At 52.6% G+C, this 27,495-nt stretch overlaps 1 protein-coding gene across 2 annotated transcripts in view; it reads left to right on the top strand.

The window, feature by feature from the left end:
* Positions 1-27,495, top strand: part of NRAP (nebulin related anchoring protein) — a 515,982-nt gene that overhangs the window by 371,992 nt on the left and 116,495 nt on the right. For both annotated transcript variants that reach the window (XM_069611850.1, XM_069611849.1), the window contains exon 26: positions 1,938-2,036. In XM_069611850.1, coding sequence (XP_069467951.1) covers positions 1,938-2,036 — 99 coding nt within the window. The remainder of the gene's footprint in view (positions 1-1,937; positions 2,037-27,495) is intronic.

Here is a 27,495-nt window from a genome sequence, read left to right as displayed (position 1 = left end):
CACACACACTAACATGAGCATCCATCCATCCAGAGGCACATGTAAACATTCCAATGCACACGGGTGCACACCCACACCCGTAGCAGTGCACACATAGCATGTCATATTGCAGTGGGTGCAGGCCCAAGAACCAAATCACAACGTTGCTGCGAATAATAATGACATGCTGCCCGGGGGCAATTATTCTGACTTTTCTGAGAAAGGAGCTTCAAAGAAGAACTGAGTGACAGGAGTAATGACTGTGTCTCCAGAATACACTTATCACATGTTTAATGGCTGAAGAGATTCCTGTTCTCAGCCATGGTAGTGCGGGGTGACAGGCAGAACCAGTCATCAAAGTGATCGCGGGTCAGGCACTGATGTCTCCATTTTGCCAAACTTTACATAAAATAACTACTCTAAAGAAAAAAATACATTGCTTTCATTTTTTTTCTCTTTCTTCTCCTGTATCTTCCATCTTTGCCAAACTCTGTTCTAAATCTTAAATTTATTACAAAATGCATTTCAAGGTGTGATAATTTTGTTCTCAAAGTGTCAGACCTTGCTTTACAAACATGTTTTAACATAGGAAAGTCCCATTTAAGGCATTTTTGTACATCAGGCCCTCAGTGTTTCAGTATGGCTGACTCTTGCACCTCTTATTCAGGAACCTGCGGTAAATGTTGACGCAAGACACAGATGATCGCCTAAAAGTGAGTGTACTCCTAGGCAGTCCTTCTCCAGGCCTGCGCAGTGCACGATCTTGCACGATTCACCGCTGAAGCTACTAGACATGAATCAGGCCCATTTCTCCAGGAAAGAGAAAAATATGCACCTATCCATAGTGTATCCACAGTTCTATAAGTCTGAACCGGACTCTTGCAATTGGTACAGACAGACAGACATAGAGAGATAGATAGGTGATGAATGGACTTGCAGATGGTTGGATGGACTGATGGATGCGTGTGTGTGTTGTGCAAAAAGAGGTGGGTGAATCAGTGCAAGGATGGATGAATGGATGGTTGGATGGACGGACAAATGGATGTATGTCATGTATGGCAGAACTGACGAAACGTGCAGAGGGATGAACAGGTAGGTGGAACATTGCTAGACAGATGGGCAGGTAGGGCAGGTCGTCGAGCATGCAGAATGCAAAGACGGACGGGCAGATCAGGTGGCTCCATAGGTGATTGAATGGGTGGAAGGGTAGACGGGTGATATACAGGGTCCCATGCCATTTCAACGAAATAAATTACTTCGTGGCAATTTACTTTCTTAAAATTACTTCAAAATGTTACTTTCAATTTGTTTATCTGGGGTGGGTGGTCTCTTCCAAACCCCCTTTCCTCATCACTACAACTCTACCCCCAAACCCCTCCCCACCCTCATTTTACCCCTAACCTATAAAGCAAATAATTACATATTCGAAGTAAATTTCAAAGTGATTTCCACGAAGTAAATGACCATTTACCATGAAGTAGTTCACTTTGTGGAACGAACGGTTCTATGTCATTTCATCTACAGCTATTTTTCCGACGGGTTTTTTAAGGAAAATCTTTCGCTGGAAAAACCCATCGAAGAAAAGGGTAATTTTTATTTAGATTGATGGATAGACAGATGGTTGGGTCCTACACCTAGACAAGCAGCTGGACAGGCAGGTTTTCTCTAACATTGCATTGCAGGTCTCTGAGTTTGCCCCTTCCCACGCTATCTCTGAAGCGCTTGCTTAATTTTTAATGCCAGTAGGTCGCTGAGTGCTAAAAACAAACGACGCGGGTAAGCAGCACACCCACGACGAGGCAGCCGCACGGAAAACACCTTAATAATTGTGTTTGCAAATTCACTGTTCAGGAAACTACAGGAAGTTTTTTTTGTTGCGCTCTTTCAAATGGCATGAAAGATTGGGGTTCCGAATCCTGGCCTTTCATCTTTTTACTGTTCTCTTCCCTGTTGAACAGAAGAAGTATCGTCAGCATCCCTACGCTTTGAAGTTCACCAGTATTAAAGACACTCCGGAGATGATCCAGGCGCGAATTAGTTATAACCAGGCGGTCGATGTAAGTTACAATGCATGGCGCCATTAAAAAGAAAGCACGCATTCTCTTTGAATGTTGTTTGAAGCGCATGACTCTCACTGATGTTGTATTAAGTTGTTGAATTAATTTGTATGTTTCATGAGTCCTACTCTGTTTACAATTAACACTCAAACTGGGCGTTACTCCATATCAACTGCTCTGGTGGCAGGAGAAGCCGGCTCATAATGGAGGATAGCACAGGGGCAACGCTGGTCTTGGAAGCAAGACCACGCAGCGCAAGAGAGGTTCGAATTCCAGATCCGCGTTTAGAAACCGAACGCAGGTGCGGTATTAGCCGCGTTATAAAAAAACAAATAAATACATATTCATGCCAACACTGCCAGGGAAAGAATCACACGCAGAATCATTCTAATATGTGTTCTACTTTAGGAATTTCCTCTGCAAAACATTCAGCCATTTAGTTTCTTCATTGAGGCCATTGCGTTCATATGCTTTCATTCAATTATCCACTCGCCCTCCATTCCATTATACCCACAGGCACCAGAGTAAACCCTGTCATAGGGCCATAGGCCTCTGCGAGAAACTCTTGAATGCCGTTCTTTGAACAGCACTGGACGTGCCATCTCACCCCTCTATTATAGAGAAAGCAGCAGGAGCATGAATTGTCTTTTCCAAAATGTTGACCGTTAAAAACAGATGGATAGAAATCTTTGAATTAATCATAACCATTGGCAATTGCTTTTGGCAGATATCCATTCCATCTCTTTTCAACCTGGTCCGCCATTGCAGAAGATTAAAACTCACATGGAAAGAGTCTTTGTCCCACTCGAAAAGGAACGGTACAGCCATAGTAACTGCATCGTCTGACCCCTTCTGCACGGAACAGCTAGCAACTGCAAGCATGTTTCAGTCATATTATAGCCTTATGGACCGAGGGAGGGGTCGTTATAGCGGGACATTGACCCACAACCAACTTGTGGCCTGAGACGAAGCCAAAGGCCATAATTCGGAGAAGGGTCATTAGTGGAAGTAGCAATACATGTTTTGGCGTTTTGGGGGTGAAGTAAAACAGGTTCCTTTAAATTGGCTAAAGTAAATAACAAATTAATTAAATGTGAGATGGTTTTGTAATAATGAAATGACATAGTTGTTCTCATAAATTAAGCATTTTTATTGAAAACTTGGTTTGACTGAAACAGGTTTAACATGATCATGCATTTGGTAAAAGTAAATGATTTCTCTATGAGAAAGAGATGTTCCAGCTAAAAGTGATCCTCTCAGAGAGGAAGTACTTGTTTAAATAAATCTTGCCTGGAAATTGCATTGTTGTTTTCCTGTCTGCTTTTGAAGACAGGGGCCGATTCATGGAACAAACGTGCGCCGAAAATCCATGCGCAAGCAGGTGCAAGGGAGTGCAAGCGTGAGAAACGCAGCGCACGCGCACACGTGTGATTCAAGGAAGACGCTGCGCGTGTTTCCCGCTGTCCGTGCGCCCAATCCAGCCAGGGCGCACGCAGGCATACACAGCGTGCGCTACGCGCACAGCAAAAACGCACATAGCGCGGCACACACAACCAAAGTGGGCGGAACAGTGGGCGTAACACGCGAAATGGGGAACAACGCGTGAAAAAGAAGGCGTAACTGGGGAAGGACTGCAGGGAACTACGCGGAACGCCCACACGCACGCAAACAACCTGTATTCATGGATCCGAATACGGGAAACCCCGTACGGCAAAAGACGCACACAGGCATCAACGCGTCCACCACACGAAGGCAGACGGAAGCGTCCCCGCGCACAGTACAAAAGTGCGCGCAAACAACAAACACGTACATACAGCTACGATGAATGCCCCATTTGTCGCAGCACTGATCGTGGGACACCGCAGGAGGAGGAGAATAGCCAGGGCACGCATTTTCGCACCACGGACAAGCCTTTTTGGGATGCCTGACGACCAGGTCTACGGCAGGTATAGGTTTCCACCCCATATCATCCTAGACCTGGTCAGGGAGTGGGAAGATGACCTTACATCCCCCACCCTTTGCTCCCAAGCATTGAGCCCCTTGGAGAAGCTGCTCAATGTCCTTCATTTTCTGGCCACTGGGTCATTTCAGCGGACTACTGCCATAGTGGGGGGGGGTCTCACAGGCCACGCAGTCATGCTGCCTACACCAGGTACTGGCAATCATGACAGCGCGCTCCTCAGTCCGCAGGCACATATACATGCCCAGAACACCCGCAGAAAGGCAGGCCGTTGTCCTGGATTTTTTCAGGGTGGCACACTTCCCCAAAGTGCTCAGTGCCATAGATTGCACCCATGTGGCCCTACATCCACCTAGGGCCACTGAGCACATCTACCGAAACCGCAAGCACTGGCATTCCATCAATGTACAGCTGGTATGCGATGCAAAGGGAATCATCACCTCTGTCTATGCAAACTACCCTGGCTCCACCCATGACAGTTTCATATACAGAATGTCCGCCCTGAGCCGGGCCCTGGAAGCTGGGCAGCATGGCGACACATGGCTCCTAGGTGAGTACAAATGCCCTTGCACATGCATGCAAGTCACACACAGACAAATACCCAAACCCTAATAATCTCAACTATTATCACCTCCCCAGGGGACAGTGCCTACCCTCTGAGCAACCACATGATGACGCCAATCCGGAACCCCACCACCCCACCCCAGGTAAGATACAACGCCGCCCATATTGCAACCAGGGCCATAGTGGAGCGCACATTCGGAGTGCTCAAGTCACGTTTCCGCTCCCTTGACCGCTCTGGCGGGCAACTACTCTATGCACCCCCAGTAGTGTGCAGGATCATTGTGGCAGCATGTGTCCTGCACAATGTTGCAACATGGCAAGGCGTCCCGGTGGACATGGTGGTGCCCCCACATCCTCAACCACAGGCACAGGCGCTGTCCATGGGAGGGGACAGGGCACGTGGCGAGGAAGCCCGGACCCAGCTTGTGGCCACATTTTTCACCTAAACTCCCACCCCTGCGGAGTGCACATAGGCCTGGCACATACCAGGTGACAATCGATGATGACAAAGAGACAGCCAACTGTCACAACCCTACCACCCTGAGATAGTTGCCATGGAGGTGCCACATCGTCTGCATCCCTAGCTACTTAAACACAAGCTATCCTGTGTGACCAAAAGGCACACATATGACATATGACATGATATGACCTATACACAAGTATTTCAAGGTGCGATGAGGCAGGGAGGGGGGAACAAGGGAAGACAGACAATGGTACTACTAGGCCAGGTGTCATTTAGATTGTGCAAGTGCAGGGGTAGGGGGATGGGAAAAGTGCAAGGGGAAGGGGAGGGGGGGAGTGCAGTACAGGGGAAGTAGACCAAAAAACAAATACATAGGTCAGCTGGTGGCAACTGCAAAGGTAAGTGCAGACAAGTGCTGGGAAGGGGGGGCTGTAGGGATAGAGAGTCAGTACCGCAGTGCAGGAGTTGCCAGGGAGGCAGTGCAAGTGGAGAGTGGCTGGGCCAGGGACTGAGGTCGGTGAGAGTGGCCCAGTTGCAGATACAGTGCAGTTCCAGTGAAGAATTCCGCAAGGGAGAGGCAGAGAGAAAGCAGAAGCAAAGAGGACGGTCTTGAGGTGCTTCCCAACCCGGAGATGGTTCCCCTCAAGTTCAAGTGAGGCAGGAATGCTGTTCCAGCTGTTCCAGAGGGAGGGCCCTGCCGCGGAGAGAGATCTACCCCCAGCTAGTTGCTCTGAGAAGCGGATGACCCTGACATGCAAGGTGTGCATCGCAAACATCTGCAAAACAGGCCATGGCCATCACTGTTATGTCACTCAAACCCTCCCAAACCACAACATGACATGGCAAGCAATACCCATACACCAACACAGTAACGACAAGGTACACATTGCCATGTCCAAAATGTACAGTGGCATCAGACAATGATGCCTGACCTGGAATCAGATGAAATGACAGACCAACAACCTCCCACCCAAAATAAGTAATTTCCAAATGCATTACAAGAGTTGTAGACGTAACATAACAATGAATGCCTGTCTACATGCACATTGTGCATTGCAAAATCAACACTGCAGCTTCTGTGTGCTGTGTCCTACTCCTGCAACACACTGCTCAGCGCACAGCACAGTGAACAGCCATTGTGTGTGATCCATAATTGGTCACAGAACATGTGCTGCAGGGACACAGTGGCAACCAGAAGGCAAACAGTGTACACGTGGATATGCAAGGGTGGGAGTACATGTAGTGCATCAGAGTGCAAGTGTGTGGTTCTGCAAGGACATGCACTCCACATATGCATGTGCACTCAAGTGACCATCAGTGTTCTCTACACATCACATGTGAACATTCACCATGTGTACGCCCCAGCATGTCAAACCACAACTATCCCCTCGCACCTGAAAGGTAAACACAACACATGAACAGGCATTGATCAGCAGAACACAACATGTACATAGGATACCACCATTACAATGTCAGAGTTCCCATCACACTGCAGGGCAAGGCAACTATCAACAACAACCCCCACCCCCTCCCTCACAAATGACCATGACCCACTGAACTGCACCTGGGTCATGGAGCCTTCAACCCTCAATTCCACCTGGCCACAGGATCACCTTTACCCTTCGTCACCATCTCCCACCTTGTGTGTAAAAAGGTGCCTGCACCCTCAGAATCCACACTCATTTCCAAAATCACAAAATCCAAGCCATAAAAACGAACCAGAACACCCTCCAGTAGATGACTTGACGTAGCAGTACCTCACAAAGGCCAAGTACTACCACAATGATGCAACAACCAAGGTAGCACAGTAAAACAATGTCACAACAGGATGTGAACCATGTGTGGTACATAACATAGGATGATGCACCATGAACGTATGTGTACTGTCACAGGTCCCGTGTACAGGCACGGGAGTGTCACGAAACAACCACCCCCACCGTGTCCCGGGTGCCTGCAAGGTCAAACTCACACAGGCCCCTGAGACCCTGGTGGGGAAAGAGGTTCAGGGATATGCAGTCGGGACAGGTGTTGACACACTGGATAACTGGAATGAGTGGCAGGAGAGGGGAGGAGGAATGACACATGAAAGTAGGGAATGCACGAAAATGTACTACCTGCATGAACACATACACAATCCAAACAAACTTGGACATCATTGTCATGGCCTTCTGTAGTCCAGGCTTAGGAGTGGTACGAACCAACCACCCCCCCTAGGGTTTTGGCGCCTGCAAGTTCGGGGCTTACACAGGCATCCGCAACCCCAGCGGGGAAAGAGGGTTAGGGAACGTTGCTTGGATAGGTACAGGAAGCAGGAACACCGGGTAGAGGGTACAGGGTTCAAAATTGCATAGGATTCTGGGTGATTAGGGGGAAAAAAACATACCAAATTGAATCACACATACATGCATTAGTGCATCCCCCAGCAAGCCTATGCAGAGCAGTTTGAAAGAAAAACAACAAGACACTTAGCTCTGGTTTCGAGTGCTGGCCTCCTGCCTGCGCACTCTCAGGTCCAGTCACAGGAGCACTGCAATGCTGCAAAGAGAGCCACAGTCAACAACCTGTATGTGCCAATTACACAAAAACACAACACCAAACATGCCCCATAGCAACAAACTACTCTACAAACAGACAATCTGGTGTAGATGCTTCGTACCCATAGATAACATTACCCCTGTGACGGGTCATACACAGTCAATGCAGTAAGTCAGCCGCCGGTGGGTGCGTGGCAAATGGAACACCAATGTGTCACAATTCACACAACATGCAATGTTCCCTGGGTAACCAGACAGACCCATATAGCAAGCCACGACTTCAGAGCAAGTTGCATACCACCATGACCAAAACAAAGTTGGCAGTGCATTTATCATAAAGTACATGGAAATGATATGCACTGCACCCGAGTATGTCCCTTGCTGTATGTCCCTGTGAGCTGCCCCTTTCCATGTCTCGGAAGGCTACATGGTTGATACAAGTGCCTCAATGGACCTTGGTGTACCGGAGGGTATGTGCCACTGCCCCTGCACGTGTCCCAGACAACCTTACAATCAACAGCCATCAGTCCACCAACACATCTGAGCTGCATTGTGTGCTTCAACACCAATATTCGTCCAAGCTCACCCTCAGTGCTGTGACTAAGCCTGCATGTGCAACTCGCCTGGTGCAAGCTTTGCTATGTTGTGGCCCCCGTGTGCTGCTCACCTTGCCTGGAGTTCCTTGGAACACGTCAACAGTTCTAGGATGTAGGTCTGCAATCCCTGTGCCTCTGCTTGTGCACACATGTGCATGTGGGCACCAACAAACGTGTCCAGAATTCTGTCATCCAATGGGCCATGTCTGCTGGCAAAGGTGCTCTGGAGGCTCATCCCCCTGCAGAAAGGGCATGAAACACATGATTAATGCTTCAAAGTCATCTGTCTGTGTCTCTTCATGCATCTCATTACTTGACCATGTCAGAGAGTCACATCATAAATCACACCATCAGTCCGTCTTTCACATCCAAAGTGTGGAACACTATCTACAGCATGAATTGCAACAAGCACGTGTACAGTAAAGATAAGAAACATACTACACAATGCATAGCAATTAATGTACACATTAATCATGAAACACCCCATCTAGCAAAAGCTGAACAGTGGACAATAACACCAAATTCATCCCCACTAGGGGTGTAAACACAAGTCACACAGCACCAGACATGCCACAGATATGACAGTCCAAAGCCCTTGTGTAAAAGTTTGTGACACCGAACCATCCTTGCGAGCCCATGGATAAGGGAGGCAGGAGTGGCATATGTGAGTCAAGGACCCCAAGCAGCAAACACATACATAAGACAAGCCTGAAGGGCCCAGCTGGAACAGACAGTGGATGCCTTCAAAAGCCACAAAGCACAGCACCGTCACATGAAAGCACAATAGACAAGCGATTTTAAACTAAATCAACTATTAACTAATTACACTAACTATGGAAAACCTACATTACCTAATTAAACTAACTATCAAACAGAAACTTAACTAACTAAACTAAAAGAAAAATCAAAAATGGCCACATACGACCCGGGGGGGAGGGGAGGCACCCAGGAGGGGAGAGGTACAGGGTGCTGCTCAACATCCACATGCAATGATGCTGAGCCAACAAAAAAAAACTCCATGGGCTCAACGCCTGCACAGCCTGACCTATGTTGGAGATAGATGGTCGTCCGAGTCTGGCTCATCCTGTAAAGGAGGACGTGGCGCAGTAGCCTGGCCATGTCTAGCTGCAGCTTGCCCCTCGTCAGAGCAAGTCTGCCGGACGGGTGAGCCTGGTTCTGTGTGGCGATGTGATGTAGGTCTGCATGCAGAACCTCACGTGATACACGTGCTTCCTCTTGCAAGGTAGCACGTGTAACACGGTGTTCCTCCTGCAAGGCCTGGCTGGACAACCGCTGCACCTCCCGGCAAGCCTGTAGCTCAGCCGAGATGGTACGCTCAAGCTGTGCAAACCTCTCCTCTGCCTGCTGCCTCTGGGACATCATAAGGACACCCAGAGTGGATCTGAGGGAAGCATACTCCTCCCTCAGGGCATCCATGTGCACCTCTATGTGAGCAGCAATTGCTTGACGCAGAGACGACATTTCAGCCTGGCGTGCCCTGTCTGAGGCCGCCATGCCCAGCCTGAGCGAGCGGGCCGTGGACCGTGCCGCCTGCTGCTGGAGAAGCACCAGCCTAGCAGGGGGGAGCACAGATCGGGCCACACGCTCCATGCTCTCAGCGATGTTCTCCATTGCTGCCCCCTGCCGTTCTGAATTGGCAGTCATGTCTTGCTCCCACTCAGTATACTGCGGTTGCGCGCGGCGACCGCGTTGCCGGGCTTGACCCCTGCGGGACCCAAGGACCGGGGGTCATCGCTGTGTTGGCACCGCCCGCGGCTGCACGACTACATGCCCCCGTCAACGTGATGTCCCAGGCACATCAGTGACTGGTGTGGAGGGTAACCCTGCGTCCCGATCCACCACGGGCGGAGGAACCAAGACTGTCTGATCCCTCAGTGCAGGTGTCGCAGACAGAGGAGTGTCCACATCAGAATCACTCACCCCTGACAAATGGACTTGATGCTCATCCAACTCAACATGGACGTCAGAGTCGTCATCAAGGCTGGACTCATAGGCAGCCAGAGACAAGATGGACTGTAGCATTTGGGGGTTTTCGTGGCCTACCACCCCACGACCCCCACTAGTGCCGGGTTGATGTAGTGGTAACAACCCTCTGTCTGGCATGACAACACCATCCTCTGCCTCCTTTGCGTCATCACCTGAAAAATAGAGAGAAAAAAGGTTACACACATGTCAGAAGCACACAACACACACACACACACTGACAGCAAACGCATCAGGCAGACATGTAACACACAACATATAACCTGGCATGCATGCTGGGTCAACTTTGAATAGCTTCTGTGATCAGACCTGTTGAAAGGTGGCAGTTTCCATGGAAGTGGGTCTATGCAGTGCAGAAAATGTGTACGCCACTTACTACCTACATGTACAAGGACTCCATGGTGTGTGCCAGGAAATGTGAAGGCAGTCAATGTCAAATTCAGACATCACGTGCATTGTGCATTCAATGTGTACCATATCTAGAAGCCAAGCACCCCTCCACCCCAGTACCAAAGCAGGGATGCCTAGCATGGTATCAAAAGGCTGACCATACACCTGTGTATTGACAGGCAGTGTTGACTGGCATAAACAGCTTAATGTGATTCAATTGACAAAACTGCAAATGATGCTGGGACAGTAAGCAGGACACATGATGAAAACTCTGGATTCCGCCCATGTGTGAAGAAGACACAACAACAGTTGGACAGAGTCATTGGCCATTGAACAGGCTGAGGCCTGTGAGCCACACAGAGTGTCAGACCCTAAACATGTGTGCAACGCAGAACTGAGCCACAGTTGACATGGGAAGGCTGATGAGATGGCAGGCAATGTATGTAACCAAGGACTTGTATTACAGTGATCATCCAGTCAAGGACACATAGGGGAATGCGTGCAATGCACATGGAGCATGAATGGGCACTCATGTCCCTGCAGGACATCTGACCTATGCACAGTACAAGTGAGATACCCTGCATCAAGTACTAAGGCTGTACCACACGGCATGTGTCTGGCAGATTCTACGCTGGAAGTTAGCATCTACACAGGACGCATGAACAAGAAAGTACACATTGGCAAGATTGAAGAACACCAGTGCAAAGGTGGAACTGGGGTGCAGAGTGGTGTAGGAGGGGCAAGGGAGCATGCCTACATGGAGTCCCCGCATGCAGGCAGAGGAGACATGCATGACGGAAGCATTGCATTTCTTACACATCAGAACCATGACACGTCACATGTATCGGCAATCATGCACAACACATCCCACAAGTGAAACACACACGTCCTCAACAAACATGCATTAACACTCACTGGACTGCGCATCAAAGTCCAGCATCTCTCCCACTCCTTCGACCAATTCAGGTGGTATGAACTCCGCAACAAGAGCCTCATGCGGAGTGAGCTCTTCCTCCTCTGGTGCAGGCCCACTGCCAGTCATCAGAGTCAAGTTGTAATTAGAGGCACGCTTAGCCTTAGTGCTGCGTTTGATGTCATTCCAATGCTTTTTGCACTCTTGCGCCGTGCGCACCTCATGGCCGAATGAACTGACATGTTCCGCAACATGCTTCCAGTGGGTGTCACGTTGGGCAGCCGTAGTCTGACTATTGGCACCCACTCGCATGTCACGGCTGTGGCCCCGCACATAGTCCACGAGGAAGTCCAGTTCCTGCTTACAGAAAGGATTCTTCCTCGACGTGCAGGAGGTCGTGGCTGTGTGTGGGGTCCCAGCCTGTACTGCAGGTGCAACCTTCCTCCTCTTGGACTGTGGCGCAGACCCTGGCTGGCTAATGCCACCCTGACCAGTATGGCCAGTGGGTTCAGTGGATTGAGCCAAGGGAGTGGCAGGTGGAGGGATGACCAAAGGCCTGACTTGTGTCAGTGGCAGCTGGGTTCCCACTAATGGACCCTGCGCAGCAACATCAGCTGTGGCAGGGTCATTGGCCGCAACGGTCCTGGTTGGCAGACTCACAACCGGGGTGCTGTTGGGTGCATCTGCCCCTGCACTTGCCAACACCCGTCTGTTCGGGGCAGCAGATGACATGACTGCCCCAGGGACATGTGTCTTGGTCTGAGCAGCCCGGCCTGCCCCTATGGTTTCCCCCCTGGCCTGTTGGAGATCTACCAAGGGCTCTTCAAGTGCCAACGCACCCTGCGCTGGCAGACCCCGAGCCTGGGTGGCGGTGTCCACAGCTGCACCTGCAGCTACCACTACCCTTGAGCCTGTGGCAGTCGATGGCCCTGACTGCCGGGTCACACGGGCGCCAGTGGCAGATGCAGGAGCTGCATCCCCCGGAACCACAGGGGGTGGTGGCATGACTGCACCGACACATGGCACAACATTGTGCTCAAGTGGCGCAACCCTGCCTCTTCCCCCTCTGTGGCCGCCCTGGACACCCTGGAGTCCCCGAACTCCCTGGTCACCACGGCCACATCCCCGACCACGCCCGCCACAAGGAGGATGCCCAGCTGGGGTGCCCCTCACCTTTGGTGGCCTCCCAACCATGGCACAGTTGTAGTAGTGCCGGCACAGATGGAGTGGTGCCAATGGGAGGTGTACACCACAATTGACCTGGGCAATTGGGGCGAAGGGGGTGGGAAGCAAGATGTTAACAGCCCCCCTGCACCTGCAAGGCTGTATGTGACCCCGGTGATTTGGTGACGGGTCACGCAACGCTCAGGCACCCCAAAACTGCAGTAAAACTGTGCACGCAACCCTGCAGCCTACATGCGTGGATTCAACCTCCCGCAGTACAGGGTGGCACCCAGTAACACGAATAACGCGTATGCGTGGGACACGTAGGCTACTATGACATCGAAAATGGGTGCGATACACAGGGCCACCCGCAGTGGGAAAAAGAGCGTGTGCGACTCACCGTCTGACTAGCGCGATGCAGAAAAACATGCGTAGCCATTACCCCCGCCAAAAGAAGAGATATAGCTGTGAAGTTGTGATGGCGCGCGAAACAACAGGAAGCAGCAACACACGTCGGTCTCCACGAAAGGCACGTACAGCGAACTGCTGGGCCCGCTCACCTTTAACCCGTGCTGAGGGAAACGCACGCGCGCATCACGTCACTTGCGCGCATGGGCCCTTTCCTCATATTACACGCGGACGTGCAGTTTTTCACGCACGCTGAAATGCCCATGCACGCCTGTGCGCGTCATGTCACAGGGGTGCTTGCACTTGAGGGGCCTTCTGTCCAATGAAATTGCGTATGCGTGCAGACGCGCTTACGCGCTAAGAGCCTTTCCTCGAATTACACGCTGACGTGCCGAATTTTCACGTGCCAAATCACTCCGTATCAAGCTGGCCACGCGTAAGCACACAGAAGACCACGCTCCTGCCCAGAAGGCCGAACTACTGCCCCCCAGAGCCCCGAGCACGCTCCCACCTGCCATCTGCTGCTGCCTGACTGCCTGCTGCCCACGTGCCCTGCCATTTGCTGCCTGCACATCAGCCAGGGGTGCTGTTGCTGTGACCACCCCTGCTGGAACCGAAGACTCCCGACTGGGATTCCATCGCTCCACAGCCCAGCCCCAGGACCCAGTTGCCCACCCACTCCTGCCTCTAGGGTTGTCATGTTGGGCACTGCAACATCTGGCACCACTGACAACCCCCGGCCAGAAAGAGGCAGAGGGGCACCAGCTTCAGTGCCAGGGAAGTTGGTGTCCTGGTGGAGCAAGTCCTGGGGCAATATGATGCCCTCTTCGGAAGTTCCCACGCCGACAAGGAAGGACGGACTCGGATCTGGACTGACATCGTGACCGCCATCAACGCGGAGGGGGTGGCAGTCCGCGACTTCCAACATGTCAAGAAGCGCTGGGAGGACTTCAGGTCCAGGACCCTGAACAAGGCCCGGCGCCTCTTGAAGGCAGCAGATGCCAAGGGGCGCTGGGGCCACTTGTCAAGATCAGATGAGGGTCCTGGAACGCATATCCCCAGCGCTCCACGTCCAGGTCCTTCAGAGGCAGACCCGTCTGGAGTCGAGCGGTAAGTGTACATGCATCCTGATTGTGAGCTGTGCGTGTGGTGATGTTTCAGTAGTGTGCAGGTTGCACATCTGTTTGTATGGGGTCGAGTATGGGTGGGGGTGTACAGGGCCGTGGGGCTAACACATGCGAGGGCTGTAATGTGTGAGACATGGATGGTGCTTGTGTGTGTAGGCTTGCATGCCAAATGCAGTTGTGTGGGCACACATGTTTGGATGAATGTGTATGTAAGTAGACATGTCCGTGATGTCACGCATGTATGTTGTTTTCAGCTGCATGTATCAGCACTGTGTACATGTGCATTTGTGTGTATTTGACAAGGGTGCAACAGTGATGCAACACGGATGCATGTGACAGCGGGATGTGGAAGCCTGATTGGCAGATGTGACATGGATGCCCATCTGAACACTGTGACACTTGGCAGAGGTGTACAGATGCATGCAAGTGTGGTGGTGTGTGTATATGTGTGGTGCACTTCCTGTGTTGCATGTGATGTCTGGCTTAGCTTTGCCTGCTCATGCTGTTGTATGTGTATGGATGGTGCTGCCAGTTGCGATATGGCTGTGGTATGGCTCATGTGTGCGAGTTGAAATGACATGTGTGTTGGGGATTGTGATGACATGTCTGAGGTTTGCCAATGCCACTCATGTACAACTGTCATGTGTGTATATGTCCATTGTACAGTGCCCGGATGCCTGTGTTTTATTTCTCCCTGTCTGCAGCGTCAACTGATGAATAGGGCGGAGAAGGTGCTGTGGAGCACAGCGGCAGGGATCCCACCGCCAGCCGGAGACGCAAGGCCCGGCTCCCCTCCCATGTTGTCATCTCGTTGGGGAGTGAGGAGTCTGGTGCCACGTCCCAGGCCGCAGCTGCCGGGGGGAGGTCCAAGAGTCGGAGGTTGGAGTTGGACTCCTTGGCAGCAGAAGGGGCAGCTGGGACCCCACAGGGCCCAACGGGGGAAGATGGCACGGAGTCATCCAGGTTGGTGGGGGGTTTGGTGGAGGAGGAGGCCGTGCAAGCAACAGAGACGGGGTCTGGAGGTGGGGATCCAACTGGTGCTAGTGGTGCAGTGCAGGACCAGGGACAGGAGGCAGCACAGGCCGCCGCGGAGGTGCCTGTGTGCAATCCTGTCCCTGATCCTGTCCCTGCATCATCTTGCACCAGCAGGGATGCCTACGTCCAGATCCGTTTTCAGGCAGGGGATGAGCAAAGGACAACTGGCCTTCCTCTGCCTGCGGACGTGGCTATCCGGGTTGAGCCTGTCCTGACTGGTGTGGCGTTGCGTCAACGGGCCATGCGAGGTGACCTGCAGTCTTTTCATGAGGAGATTGCACGTCATCTCGAATGGCTCATTGACCACGTCAGCCTACTGGGACAGGTCACCCAGGCCGGATTCCTCCGTTTGATGGGGCTTGCTACGACCCCCTCCTCAACTGAACCCCCTACGCGCCAGTCGTCCTCCGTGCCATCTTCCCACCCATCAGTCACCTGGGTGCCCTGTGGAGCTGCCTCTGACGGTGCGGCCAGGCTGGTGGAGGAGGCATCCCTGCCACAGTCAGGAGTCGGACGTCCAGCAGGGGTGGCCACATCAACGACTGCACCCCAGCCGGCGGAGGATGTGCAGGCAGCAGGAGGCAGTGCACGGGCAGAGGCACAGCAGCAGCAGCAACGTGGTGGGAGCCATGAAGGCTCGGGGCCTTCAACATCGGGGGGGCAGGCATTGGCCGGAGGGCAGGAGGACCCAGGACAGGGAGTGTCTTCCGTGTGGCAGTGGTTGGGCCACACCATAGAGGCGGAGCGGCAGCGGGCGGAAGAGGCACGGCTCACAATGGTCAGGGCGGAGAACTCCATGCGGGGGGCCCTGAGGCAGGACGAGTGCCTCGAGGCAATCTGCAGGGGGTTGGAGGTGGACACGTCGACGGCCCTGCGGACCCTCGGGGCAATGGAAGAGGACCGCCTCCGGGACATTGAGCAGGAGTTCGATGATGCCCTGGCCCGGGACATCGAAAAGTGAGCCGTCAGACTAGCCCGCTGCCCTTGTACATAGTTATGTAGTTAGTGTTAGGTTTTCTTTGTTTTTTGATTTATTTTGGACCTTTTGGACATTGGCCACATTTTTGTATATAGTTTATTTTATTAGTTAGTGTTGTTAGATAGGTTTTATTTCTTTTGTTGGGATAATGGACCCTGGCTTGTTCGTCTGTACATAGTTCACTGTTGGATTTTATTTTTCTTTCACAATTTACCCATGGAGCAATGGCTTTCAATTATTATTTCCCATTGGATTTTCTTTTGTGGACAGTGACTTTGGACACCATTACTTTGGATTATGATTTTTGGTTTTGCTTTTTTTCACGGACATGCTTCTTTTCATTTTTGTACATTCCCATTTCTGTTTCTTTATTTTTGAATCTATTTATGTTTCCTTTAATACATATTTTATTATCGAACTTCAATGTGTAGTATCATCTCATTGGTTTCATGCATATCATGATATGGGTTTTGAGATTCACTGACACCCATTGGGTGTATGTGAGGGACATGTGTTTGTTTCGAAACTTGCAATTGGTGTTCTGTCATGTAATTGCCATTTCTGAGTGGGTGGATGCAATACTCGGGTGGGTGTTTTGCATTTGGAGGCTGACCATAGGGACCAGGGATCTAGATTGTGATGACATGTTGGCTGGGGAACATGAGTTGGGGCTGCTGGCAGGTGCCCCACAGTGCTGGGGGGTGGGGGTGGTGGGAGACATGGGTGGGGGCCTGCTGGCAGGTGCCCCTGCACTGCTGGGGGGTGGGGGTGGTGGGAGACATGGGTGGGGGCCTGCTGGCAGGTGCCCCACAGTGCTGGGGGGTGGGGGTGGTGGGGACATGAGTTGGACATGGGTGGGGGCCTGGTGGAGGCTGCCCCTGCACTGCTGGGGCGTGGGGGTGGTGGGGGCATGAGTTGGACATGGGTGGGGGCCTGGTGGAGGGTGCCCCTGCACTGCTGGGGGGTGGGGGTGGTGGGAGACATGGGTGGGGGTCTGGTGGAGGCTGCCCCTGCACTGCTGGGGGGTGGGGTGGTGGGAGACATGGGTGGGGGCCTGGTGGGGGCTGCCCCTGCACTGCTGGGGGGTGGGGGTGGTGGGAGACATGGGTGGGGGCCTGGTGGAGGCTGCCCCTGCACTGCTGGGGGGTGGGGGTGGTGTGAGACATGGGTGGGGGCCTGGTGGAGGCTGCCCCTGCACTGCTGGGGGGTGGGGGTGGTGGGAGACATGGATGGGTGCCTGGTGGAGGCTGCCCCTGCACTGCTGGGGGGGTGGGGGTGGTGGGAGACATGGGTGGGGGCCTGGTGGAGGCTGCCCCTGGACTGCTGGGGGGTGGGGTGGTGTGAGACATGGGTGGGGGCCTGGTGGAGGCTGCCCCTGCACTGCTGGGGGGTGGGGGTGGTGGGAGACATGGATGGGTGCCTGGTGGAGGGTGCCCCTGCACTGCTGGGGGGGTGGTGGCGAACATGAGTTGGACGGGTGGGGGCATGCTGGCAGGTGCCCCACAGTGCTGGGGGGTGGGGGTGGTGGGGAACATGAGTTGGACATGGGTGGGGGCCTGCTGGCAGGTGCCCCACAGTGCTGGGGGGTGGGGGTGGTGGGGACATGAGTTGGACATGGGTGGGGGCCTGGTGGAGGCTGCCCCTGCACTGCTGGGGGGTGGGGGTGGTGGGTGTGGTGGGAGACATGGGTGGGGGCCTGGTGGAGGCTGCCCCTGCACTGCTGGGGGGTGGGGGTGGTGGGGAACATGAGTTGGACATGGGTGGGGGCCTGCTGGCAGGTGCCCCACAGTGTTGGGGGATGGGGGTGGTGGGGACATGAGTTGGACCTGGGTGGGGGCCTGGTGGAGTCTGCCCCTGCACTGCTGGGAGGTGGGGGTGGTGGGAGACATGGGTGGGGGCCTGGTGGAGGCTGCCCCTGCACTGCTGGGGGGTCGGGGTGGTGGGAGGCATGGGTGGGGGCCTGGTGGAGGGTGCCCCTGCACTGCTGGGGGTTGGGGGTGGTGGAGAACATGAGTTGGACATGGGTGGGGGCCTGCTGGCAGGTGCCCCACAGTGCTGGGGGGTGGGGATGGTGGGGAACATGAGTTGGACATGGATGGGGGCCTGCTGGCAGGTGCCCCACAGTGCTGGGGGTTGGGGGTGGTGGGGACATGAGTTGGACATGGGTGGGGGCCTGGTGGAGGGTGCCCCTGCACTGCTGGGGCGTGGGGGTGGTGGGGACATGAGTTGGACATGGGTGGGGGCCTGGTGGAGGCTGCCCCTGCACTGCTGGGGGTGGGGGTGGTGGGGAACATGAGTTGGACATGGGTGGGGGCCTGCTGGCAGGTGCCCCCACAGTGCTGGGGGGTGGGGGTGGTGGGGACATGAGTTGGACATGGGTGGGGGCCTGCTGGCAGGTGCCCCACAGTGCTGGGGGTTGGGGGTGGTGGGGACATGAGTTGGACATGGGTGGGGGCCTGCTGGCAGGTGCCCCACAGTGCTGGGGGGTGGGGGTAGTGGGGACATGAGTTGGACATGGGTGGGGGCCTGCTGGAGGCTGCCCCTGCACTGCTGGGGGGTGGGGGTGATGGGGAACATGAGTTGGACATGGGTGGGGGCCTGCTGGCAGGTGCCCCACAGTGCTGGGGGGTGGGGACATGAGTTGGACAGGGGTGGGGGCCTGGTGGAGGCTGCCCCTGCACTGCTGGGGTGGGGGTAGTGGGAGACATGGGTGGGGGCCTGGTGGAGGGTGCCCCTGGTGGCTGGGGGTGCAGGGGGACATGCGTTTGTGGGCAGTAGTGCAAGTTGACATGTGGGTTGGCTGGGGGGCATGGCCATGGTGGATGGGGTGCCTGCAGGACATGTGCACGGTAGGCCCCTGTGGTGTGAGCCACCTGCAGGGGCCGTGGAGGGTGTAGAGGGAACACCTGGGAGGACCCACACGTGCAATTCACGTGTGGTGCTCCCCGCGCACCCCTGTAATACACGTACCCTGATGGAATCGCGTGTGATACTTTCCACGCACCCCTGATATGCACGTACCCTGCTGACTTTGCGTGTGAAACTTCCTACGCACCCCACGATACACGTAGCCAGGAGATTCGCGTTTGTAACTGTTTGGAAAGATTTCGTAATTGTAGGTAATTTCCTTCCATGCGGCAACCCCTGAACTTTTTGCTGTTGTTTTTCACCTTGTTCTTGACTTTGCAAGAGAAGTGCAGCCTTCTGCCGCACTCCTCTGGGCTTTCGCTCCTTTCTTACGGGGAAACTGACATGCCCTTAAGACAGTCAGTACCGGGGAATGCTGTTTCCCGTAGTTTCTTTTATCATGTTGCGGCTTTCGTGCAACATGACACAAGAGGGCACTGTAAGCTAAGTTACAGCTCTCTTGGGTCTCTAGCCTTCTACAGGCCCTAGATACTCGTTTAGGATTGTATCTGATCGGTGCAAGTGATTCAGGGACAGGAATGGTGGCAGCGATCGTTTCTTGTGTTTTGAGCTCCTTTTGGCGTTCTAAGCGCGTTTCTCACGCTTAACCTAAAATGGTGGCCTGGCTCCCAAAATGGCCAGACCACGAGGCTCCTTTGTCCTGTCCGCTGACCGTCTTGCTCCCTTCACCTTCCCCAGGTCTAGCCGACCCAGGGCCTTCCTTATTTGGGCATGTACTTTCCAGCGAAACATGGATGCTTTCGCGGGCTTCTACATGTCTTGTGTGTGCCTCCAGGATGTGGGCTGGGATGTCTGGTCCCAATACACATCCTGGGTGCCAGAGGGTCTAGGGTGGTGTGAATGCCTGGGACCAGCGTGGTCCGTGATTGGTCCACGAATGGTGTGAGTGTTGATGAGCGGATCTCCCATTGGGTCCCCTCCGTTTTGGCGCGAAGGGAACCGTGGATAAGAGGGGGCTGGAAACACCACTACCATGTCGATCTCCTGAGTTCTCACGAACGAAGGAATACAGGAGCCAAGTATCCTGCAACCAAGAGGCTGGACCGAGGAATCGCTGGTGACCCGCTGAAGGACTTCTCCTCTGCACTGCTGTCGCCTTGTGAAACCTTTTTCACCTTTGATCGAACCAGAAGGCCTGTACTGGTACTTCGACCCTTGGAATAGCGGGAACAGCTATTCTAGGCATCTTCACCATCTCCTGCCAGTAAGCCTTCGGAAGCGTCTCTGGGCCATCCAGCTGACTGACCAGGTTACACGGGAGTCTTGCTCTGTAACCGCCGCCAGGTTGTGTAGTATTTCGAGACCTTGTCACTCTCACACGCTTCATACACTTGGCGTTCCCAAGTCTGAAGTGAGTAGTGTACATTTGGCTCAGATACACACGGCCGCTCCGTTGCCCTGCTGTGGTAACAAACTGTGCAGGTTTCTTCGATTGGGACGTCTTTTTACTCAACACGACGACGAGGCTTTCCCTGCTCTTCTGAACCTGCCAGCTGCTGAAACTGACGCGGAGAAGCCTGGGTCTGCTTGCATCGGGGACCGGTGAGTAGCATAGCTAGGATCTGGTTGCCCTCCTGCAGGAGCCCATTGCTTTTCCCCGCTGTGTAAAACAGCACCCTTTTCCGTACTCGCGCTCTGCTTCTGCCCACTGTGGAGGCTGCGCTTGAGTCGCGGAACTTGTTCTTCTTCTTTTGTGCACTAAACTGAACTGCCTGATTACCCTCGAAGAGCTTCTCCTTTTGCCCGTTGGCACCAGCGCGTGCAGTTACTTTTGAGCACAAGGCTCCACTCTTCGCAGGGCTCAGACTTCCATCTAGTTAGGTGCCTCTGAAGGCGAACTGGGTCTAAGCATTATTTCGCACTGCCTGTCTTCCTTCCCTTTTAGGTGGACTACCCATTTCGTGCATCTAACGCTTGAGACTGTCGTATTTGTATATATATTGTGTTGATATGGTATGTGTTGGTTTAATATTGTTATATTGTGATTTTCTCGCTACGGTCATTGTTTTAAAGGCCTTGAAATAAATGTGTATATATTTTTAATATAACAACTGTTTGGAGTAGTTTGTAAGTGATCTTACTTTGTGTGCTCATTGCGGGCTTTCAGTCACCCTCACCCCTCTTGAGACCTAGTCTTGACCGCCGCGATCGCTACCTTGATTGGTCTGGCTCGTCCAGAGGTTACCCTGTTCCAAGTAATTAGGTTGGCCTTCTGAACTTCTGCGCCACCAGGACAGAGTTCAGAAATCCGTCTTAACAAATTGGTGTACAGCGGTGGGATACGACTGAAGGTATCCAGTGTTGCGCACGAACTAAGGCATTTCAGGTTATTCCAACCAGGACACGTAGTGAATTGTTGTAGTATAACTTTAAAAAGGCCATAGTCCTATCTAACAGTATGGAAACAAATACCTTGTTAACTTTAAATGCTTCCAAATCAGAAACATTGAAAAAGATGTGTGTGGAGAGAGGTGTTTCCTCTCAAGGCACGAAATTGGAAATGATCCAAAGAATCGTGGCGTGGCAAGAAGCACAGCTTGACGCTATAACTTCTGAGGACAGTGCGGAAGGTGGTGGGGCTGCTCTCACTGGTAGAACCGACGGTTCTGCCGCTGCACTGATCCATCGCGACCACGAGGACAGGGAGGACGAGATGTCTAATGTTTCCTCTGCCAGTGCTGATGGGGAGGCTATGCTTGAATTCAAGAAGCAAGAGCTGGGGTTGAGGCAGCAGGAGCTTGAATTCAGCATAGCCAAACTAAAAATCGAACAGGCAGAAAAACAAAAAGACAGGGATCACCAGTTGGAACTGGCCAAGCTTCAGTTTGCAAATGGGTCCCAGGGACCTGGACATGGGTCTGGGGCTTCCTCTCATCCACGGTTTCCGAAAGATCTGCTCAGTGTGTATGAAGAAAGGAATGACATTATGGACTGGCTGAATGCGTTTGAGTATGCATGCGAAGTTCAACAAGTTGGCAATGCTGATAAGATTGCCTGGTTACTCAGCAGACTGCCCCATTCTGGCTGTAGTGCCATTATGGAAATGTCGAAGGCTGAGCGAGCTGATTTCGCAATGTTAAAGCAAACTCTCATTTTAAAGTTTGGGAAGACTCCGGCCCAATATTTGAAACGTTTCAGAGAGTATAAGAAAAAGGAAGGTGGTACTTGGGTATCTTATATCACTGAGTCCTTGAAAAACTTAACTGGCTGGGTCGAAGGTTATAAGGTTTCTTCCTTCGAAGGCATGATAAATCTTGTCATGCTGGAACACATTTTTGCATCTTCTTCCCCGGAGCTTAAGCAGCATTTGGCCGATTCGAAGGAGATAGATCCTAAGAAGCTGGCCATTGCAGCAGCCTTATGGGTGTCACATCGAGTGTCCCATAAGGACAAAACTCATCCTGGTAAGCAGGAGGAAGGGAAAAAGTCCAAAGATATGGAGGGTGGAGAATCTGATAAATCTTCTTCTCATAAGGGCCACAAAAAGAAAAACAAGGGTAAGACACAAGAGAACCCACAGGGTAGTGGAGGTCCGCCTCCGAAACAGAACTTTGGTTACAATAAGCCTCCCTATGTAAATAGACCCAATGGATCTTGTTTTGCTTGTGGAGCAACTGACCACGTGAAGGGGGATCCCCGGTGTAAGGTTAGACCTTTGGGGGTCCACTCCGCTAATCTGGCCTTCTCCTCCTACGAGGAAGAAGAGATTACAGGAGCATCCTTCTCCTCAGACTCATTTCCCAGCGGGATAGAGGCTGAGGTAGTTTTAGTTTCCCTGGGTTCCTGGGAGCCTAAAGTCGCAGAGGCTTATGCTAGGATTCCGGATAATACCAAGCACTACTTTAAAGACAGTGTGCTGATCAATGGAGTAGATACTCCAGCTCTTAGGGATAGTGGGTGCAGTCGCACTGTAGTGGATTCTACCTTGGTAGACTCAGAGGAAGTTGCCAGAGCTACTCTGATGCCCACTAAGTTGGCTGACGGCCCACTCCGTATGTTCCCAGTAATACCTGTAAATCTTACTTTAAATGGTACAGCAGTCAGGATTCCAGTGAGCATTCAGAGAAACGTCCCGGTAAAGGTCTTGTTAGGTAATGATCTCAGAGCTTTAGGGCTCGTAGGAGACACTGCCGAAAGACCCTACACACGGTCTCAAGCACGGGCAGCATTGGCCAAGACCAATACGCCGCCCCAGCCAAAGGGGAAACCCAAGGCGAAAGGAGTCGACAAGTCAAGACGAGGGAAAGAGAATATTCCCCCGAGCTCGCCTACCACTGCGGTGGAGGAAGTTGGTCAATCGCCCGGGCCTGACGAGGAGGTGGCGATGCCTGAAGTATTTGACCCCAACGATCATCCTGAACTAAAAGACTTGTTAGTTGAAGGAGGTCCTGATAGGGACAAATTCAGTAAAGGCCAACGTGAGTGCCCATCTCTGGAAGGCCTAAGGAGACAGGCCTGCTCCCAGCTTGAGGGTGAACCTCCTGGGACGCATAGGATTTATTGGGAAGGTGGACTCCTGTATAGTGAGCCCATAGAGTCTACAGAAGGAGACCATAGGAGGTTGGTGGTTCCCCTTGCTGTTAGGCCCTTCCTCCTGCAGTTGGCGCATGAAGTTCCCCTTGCTGGTCACCTTGGTATGAGGAGGACCAAGCAAAGGTTATCCATGCACTTCTACTGGCCCAAGATGGGGGTGCAAGTAGAAAGTCACTGCAGGAGTTGTGCCTCCTGCCAGTTGTCTGGTAAGGTTGGCGCGACAATCCAAGCTCCGTTGGTACCGCTCCCAGTTGTGGGGGTACCATTTGAAAGGGTAGGGATCGACATCGTTGGTCCCCTTGACCCGCAAACATCCTCAGGCAATAGGTTTATCCTGGTGCTGGTCGACCATGCAACCAGATATCCTGAGGCCATCCCATTGAAAACTGTAAATGCCAAGTCAGTTGCAAAAGCTTTACTTGGCATATTTACTAGGGTTGGCTTCCCTAAAGAAGTTGTGTCGGATCTTGGCAGCAACTTTATGTCGAAGTATATGCGGGCTATGTGGAAAGAATGTGGGGTCACCTACAAGTTCTCTTCTGCATACCACCCCCAGACCAATGGTCTGGTGGAACGTTTCAACAGAACATTAACGAGCATGATTGGGGCTCTGGAGGAACCTCAGAGAAGAAAATGGGATCTTCTTTTACCGTGCTTACTGTTTGCCTACCGAGAGGTACCACAGGAGGGTGTTGGCTTCTGCCCCTTCGAACTTCTGTTCGGTCATCCCGTACGGGGACCCTTAGCCATCGTCAAGGAGGGATGGGAGATGCCCACTCCCCCTGTTACTACCAACGTAGTTGATTATGTGCTAGGGCTCAGAAAACGGATGGTACTTCTGATGGGCTTGGCTAGTGATAAATTGAAGGCAGGACAAGCGCTGGTGAAACATTGGTACGACCAGAAAGCTTCCCTCATCAACTTTACACCTGGTCAGCAAGTCCTGATCATGAATCCCATAAGGCCTCGAGCTTTACAGGACAAATGGTTAGGCCCTTACACAGTGGTGGAGCCCCTGGGTGAGGTCAACTATTTAGTGGACCTTGGAAGGCCTGGCAGGTTCCAAAAGTGTTTCACGTGAATAGGCTGAAGGCTTTCGTCCCAAGAGTCAAAATCGCAGCACTGCTTCTGGCTTCAGATGTTGAGGAAGAGGAGTCTGAACCTCTCCCCGACCTGTTCCAAAGCGGTCCTTCAGATAGCTCCTTTGAGGGTGTCCGAGTGGCCCCTCACCTGACTTCTGATCAGCAGGCTGAGGTGAAAAGTTTGCTTAGGCAGTTTTCCCCCCTGTTTTCACAGTCGCCTGGTTTGACACCTTGGTGCAAACATAACATTGACACAGGAGACAGTGTACCTACCAAAAGTAGGGGATACAGGATGTCAGACAAAGTACGGTCTTATATTAAGACCGAGGTCAACAAGATGTTAGCCCTTGGGGTGATTGAACCCTCTAGTAGTCCTTGGTCCAGCCCTGTGGTTTTGGTTCCAAAGGCAGGCACTTCTGAATTGAGGTTCTGCGTGGATTACAGGGCTCTGAATGCTGTCACCAAGACAGATGCTCACCCCTTGCGTCGAACAGATGAGCTGGTGGATACTTGGGTGCCTCCAAGTACCTCAGCACGTTTGACCTCACTGCTGGCTATTGGCAAATAGCTTTAGCAGAACATGCCAAGGAGAAGACAGCATTTTCTACTCCAGACGGCCTTTACCAATTCCGGGTAATGCCTTTCGGGTTGAAGAATGCACCTGCCACTTTCCAGAGGCTTGTGAATCATGTGTTGAATGGGTTGGACGAATTCTGTCTTGCATATCTGGACGATATAGCAGTTTTCAGTGCCACCTGGGAAGACCATGTGAAACACCTCGGGATTGTGCTCCAGGCTCTTCAGAAAGCACACCGGACCATAAAGGCTAGTAAATGCCAGATTGGACAAGGCTCACTGGTTTACCTTGGACATGAAGTAGGTGGAGGGAGGATACAGCCTCTTCCCAGTAAAGTACAAGCAGTACAAGACTGGCCTACCCCCACTACGCAAACCCAAGTGAGAGCCTTCTTAGGACTCACGGGGTATTACCGCAATTTTGTGGCAGACTATGGCACCATGCTGCCCCTCTGACTGCCCTCACAACTCCGAAGAAACCCAAGAAGGTAACTTGGACCGACGAGTGTGAGAAGGCCTTCAATGGCTTAAAAGACTCCTTGTCCCAGGCCCCTGTCCTCAGGGCCCCTGATTATCAAAGACCTTTTATCGTGCAGACGGACGCCTCTGACACTGGGATAGGAGCTGTACTATCACAAGTAGATGAGAAGGGTAAGGAACACCCTATTGGTTTTATTAGCCGCCAGCTTAAGGACAGAGAGCTCAGATGGTCCACGGTAGAGAAAGAATGTTTCTCTGTTGTGTGGGCCCTAAGGAAGCTGAGGCCCTACCTCTATGGGACCCACTTCACTTTGCAAACTGACCATAAGCTGTTAAAGTGGCTAATGAACATGAAGGGGGAGAATCCAAAGTTGCTTATGTGGGCCATAAGTCTACAAGGCTTCGACTTCACTATTGAGCATAGGCCAGGTGTCCAACATAGCAATGCTGATGGGTTGTCCAGAATGTTTAACCGACCTGAACAAGAGACTCATCCAGGGGTGGATTAGTTCCCCCTGTCCTTAGTCTGGGAGGGGCGAGTGTTAGGAAAGATTTCGTAATTGTAGGTAATTTTCCTTCCATGTGGCAACCCCTAAACTTTTTGCTGTTGTTTTTCACCTTGTTCTTGACTTTGCCAGAGAAGTGCAACCTTCTGCCGCACTCCTCTGGGCTTTCGCTCCTTTCTTACGGGGAAACTGACATGCCCTTAAGACAGTCAGTACCGGGGAACGCTGTTTCCCGTAGTTTCTTTTATCATGTTGCGGCTTTCGTGCAACATGACACAAGAGGGCACTGTAAGCTAAGTTACAGCTCTCTTGGGTCTCTAGCCTTCTACAGGCCCTAGATACTCGTTTAGGATTGTATCTGATCGGTGCAAGTGATTCAGGGACAGGAATGGTGGCAGCGATCGTTTCTTGTGTTTTGAGCTCCTTTTGGCGTTCTAAGCGCGTTTCTCGTGCTTAACCCAAAATGGTGGCCTGGCTCTCAAAATAGCCAGACCACGAGGCTCCTTTGTCCTGTCCGCTGACCGTCTTGCTCCCTTCACCTTCCCCAGGTCGAGCCGACCCAGGGCCTTCCTTATTTGGGCATGTACTTTCCCGCGAAACACGGATGCTTTCGCGGGCTTCTACATGTCTTGTGTGTGCCTCCAGGATGTGGGCTGGGATGTCTGGTCCCAATACACATCCTGGGTGCCAGAGAGTCTAGGGTGGTGTGAATGCCTGGGATCACCGTGGTCCGTGATTGGTCCACGAATGGTGTGAGTGTTGATGAGCGGATCTCCCATTGGGTCCCCTCCGTTTTGGCGCGAAGGGAACCATGGATAAGAGGGGGCTGGAAACACCACTACCATATCGATCTCCTGAGTTCTCACGAACGAAGGAATACAGGAGCCAAGTATCCTGCAACCAAGAGGCTGGACCGAGGAATCGCTGGTGACCCGCTGAAGGACTTCTCCTCTGCACTGCTGTCGCCTTGTGAAACCCTTTTCACCTTTGATCGAACCAGAAGGCCTGTACTGGTACTTCGACCCTTGGAATAGCGGGAACAGCTATTCCCGGGATCTTCACCATCTCCTGCCAGTAAGCCTTCGGAAGCGTCTCTGGGCCATCCAGCTGACTGACCAGCTTACACAGGAGTCTTGCTCTGTAACCGCCGCCAGGTTGTGTAGTATTTCGAGTCCTTGTCACTCTCACACGCTTCGTACACTTGGCGTTCCCAAGTC

This window comes from Ambystoma mexicanum, chromosome 8 (genome assembly GCF_040938575.1).
Source record: "Ambystoma mexicanum isolate Mex_15411 chromosome 8, UKY_AmexF1_1, whole genome shotgun sequence".
In the NCBI taxonomy this organism is placed as follows: Eukaryota; Metazoa; Chordata; class Amphibia; order Caudata; family Ambystomatidae; genus Ambystoma; species Ambystoma mexicanum.
This window is presented reverse-complemented; position numbering and strand designations above follow the sequence as displayed.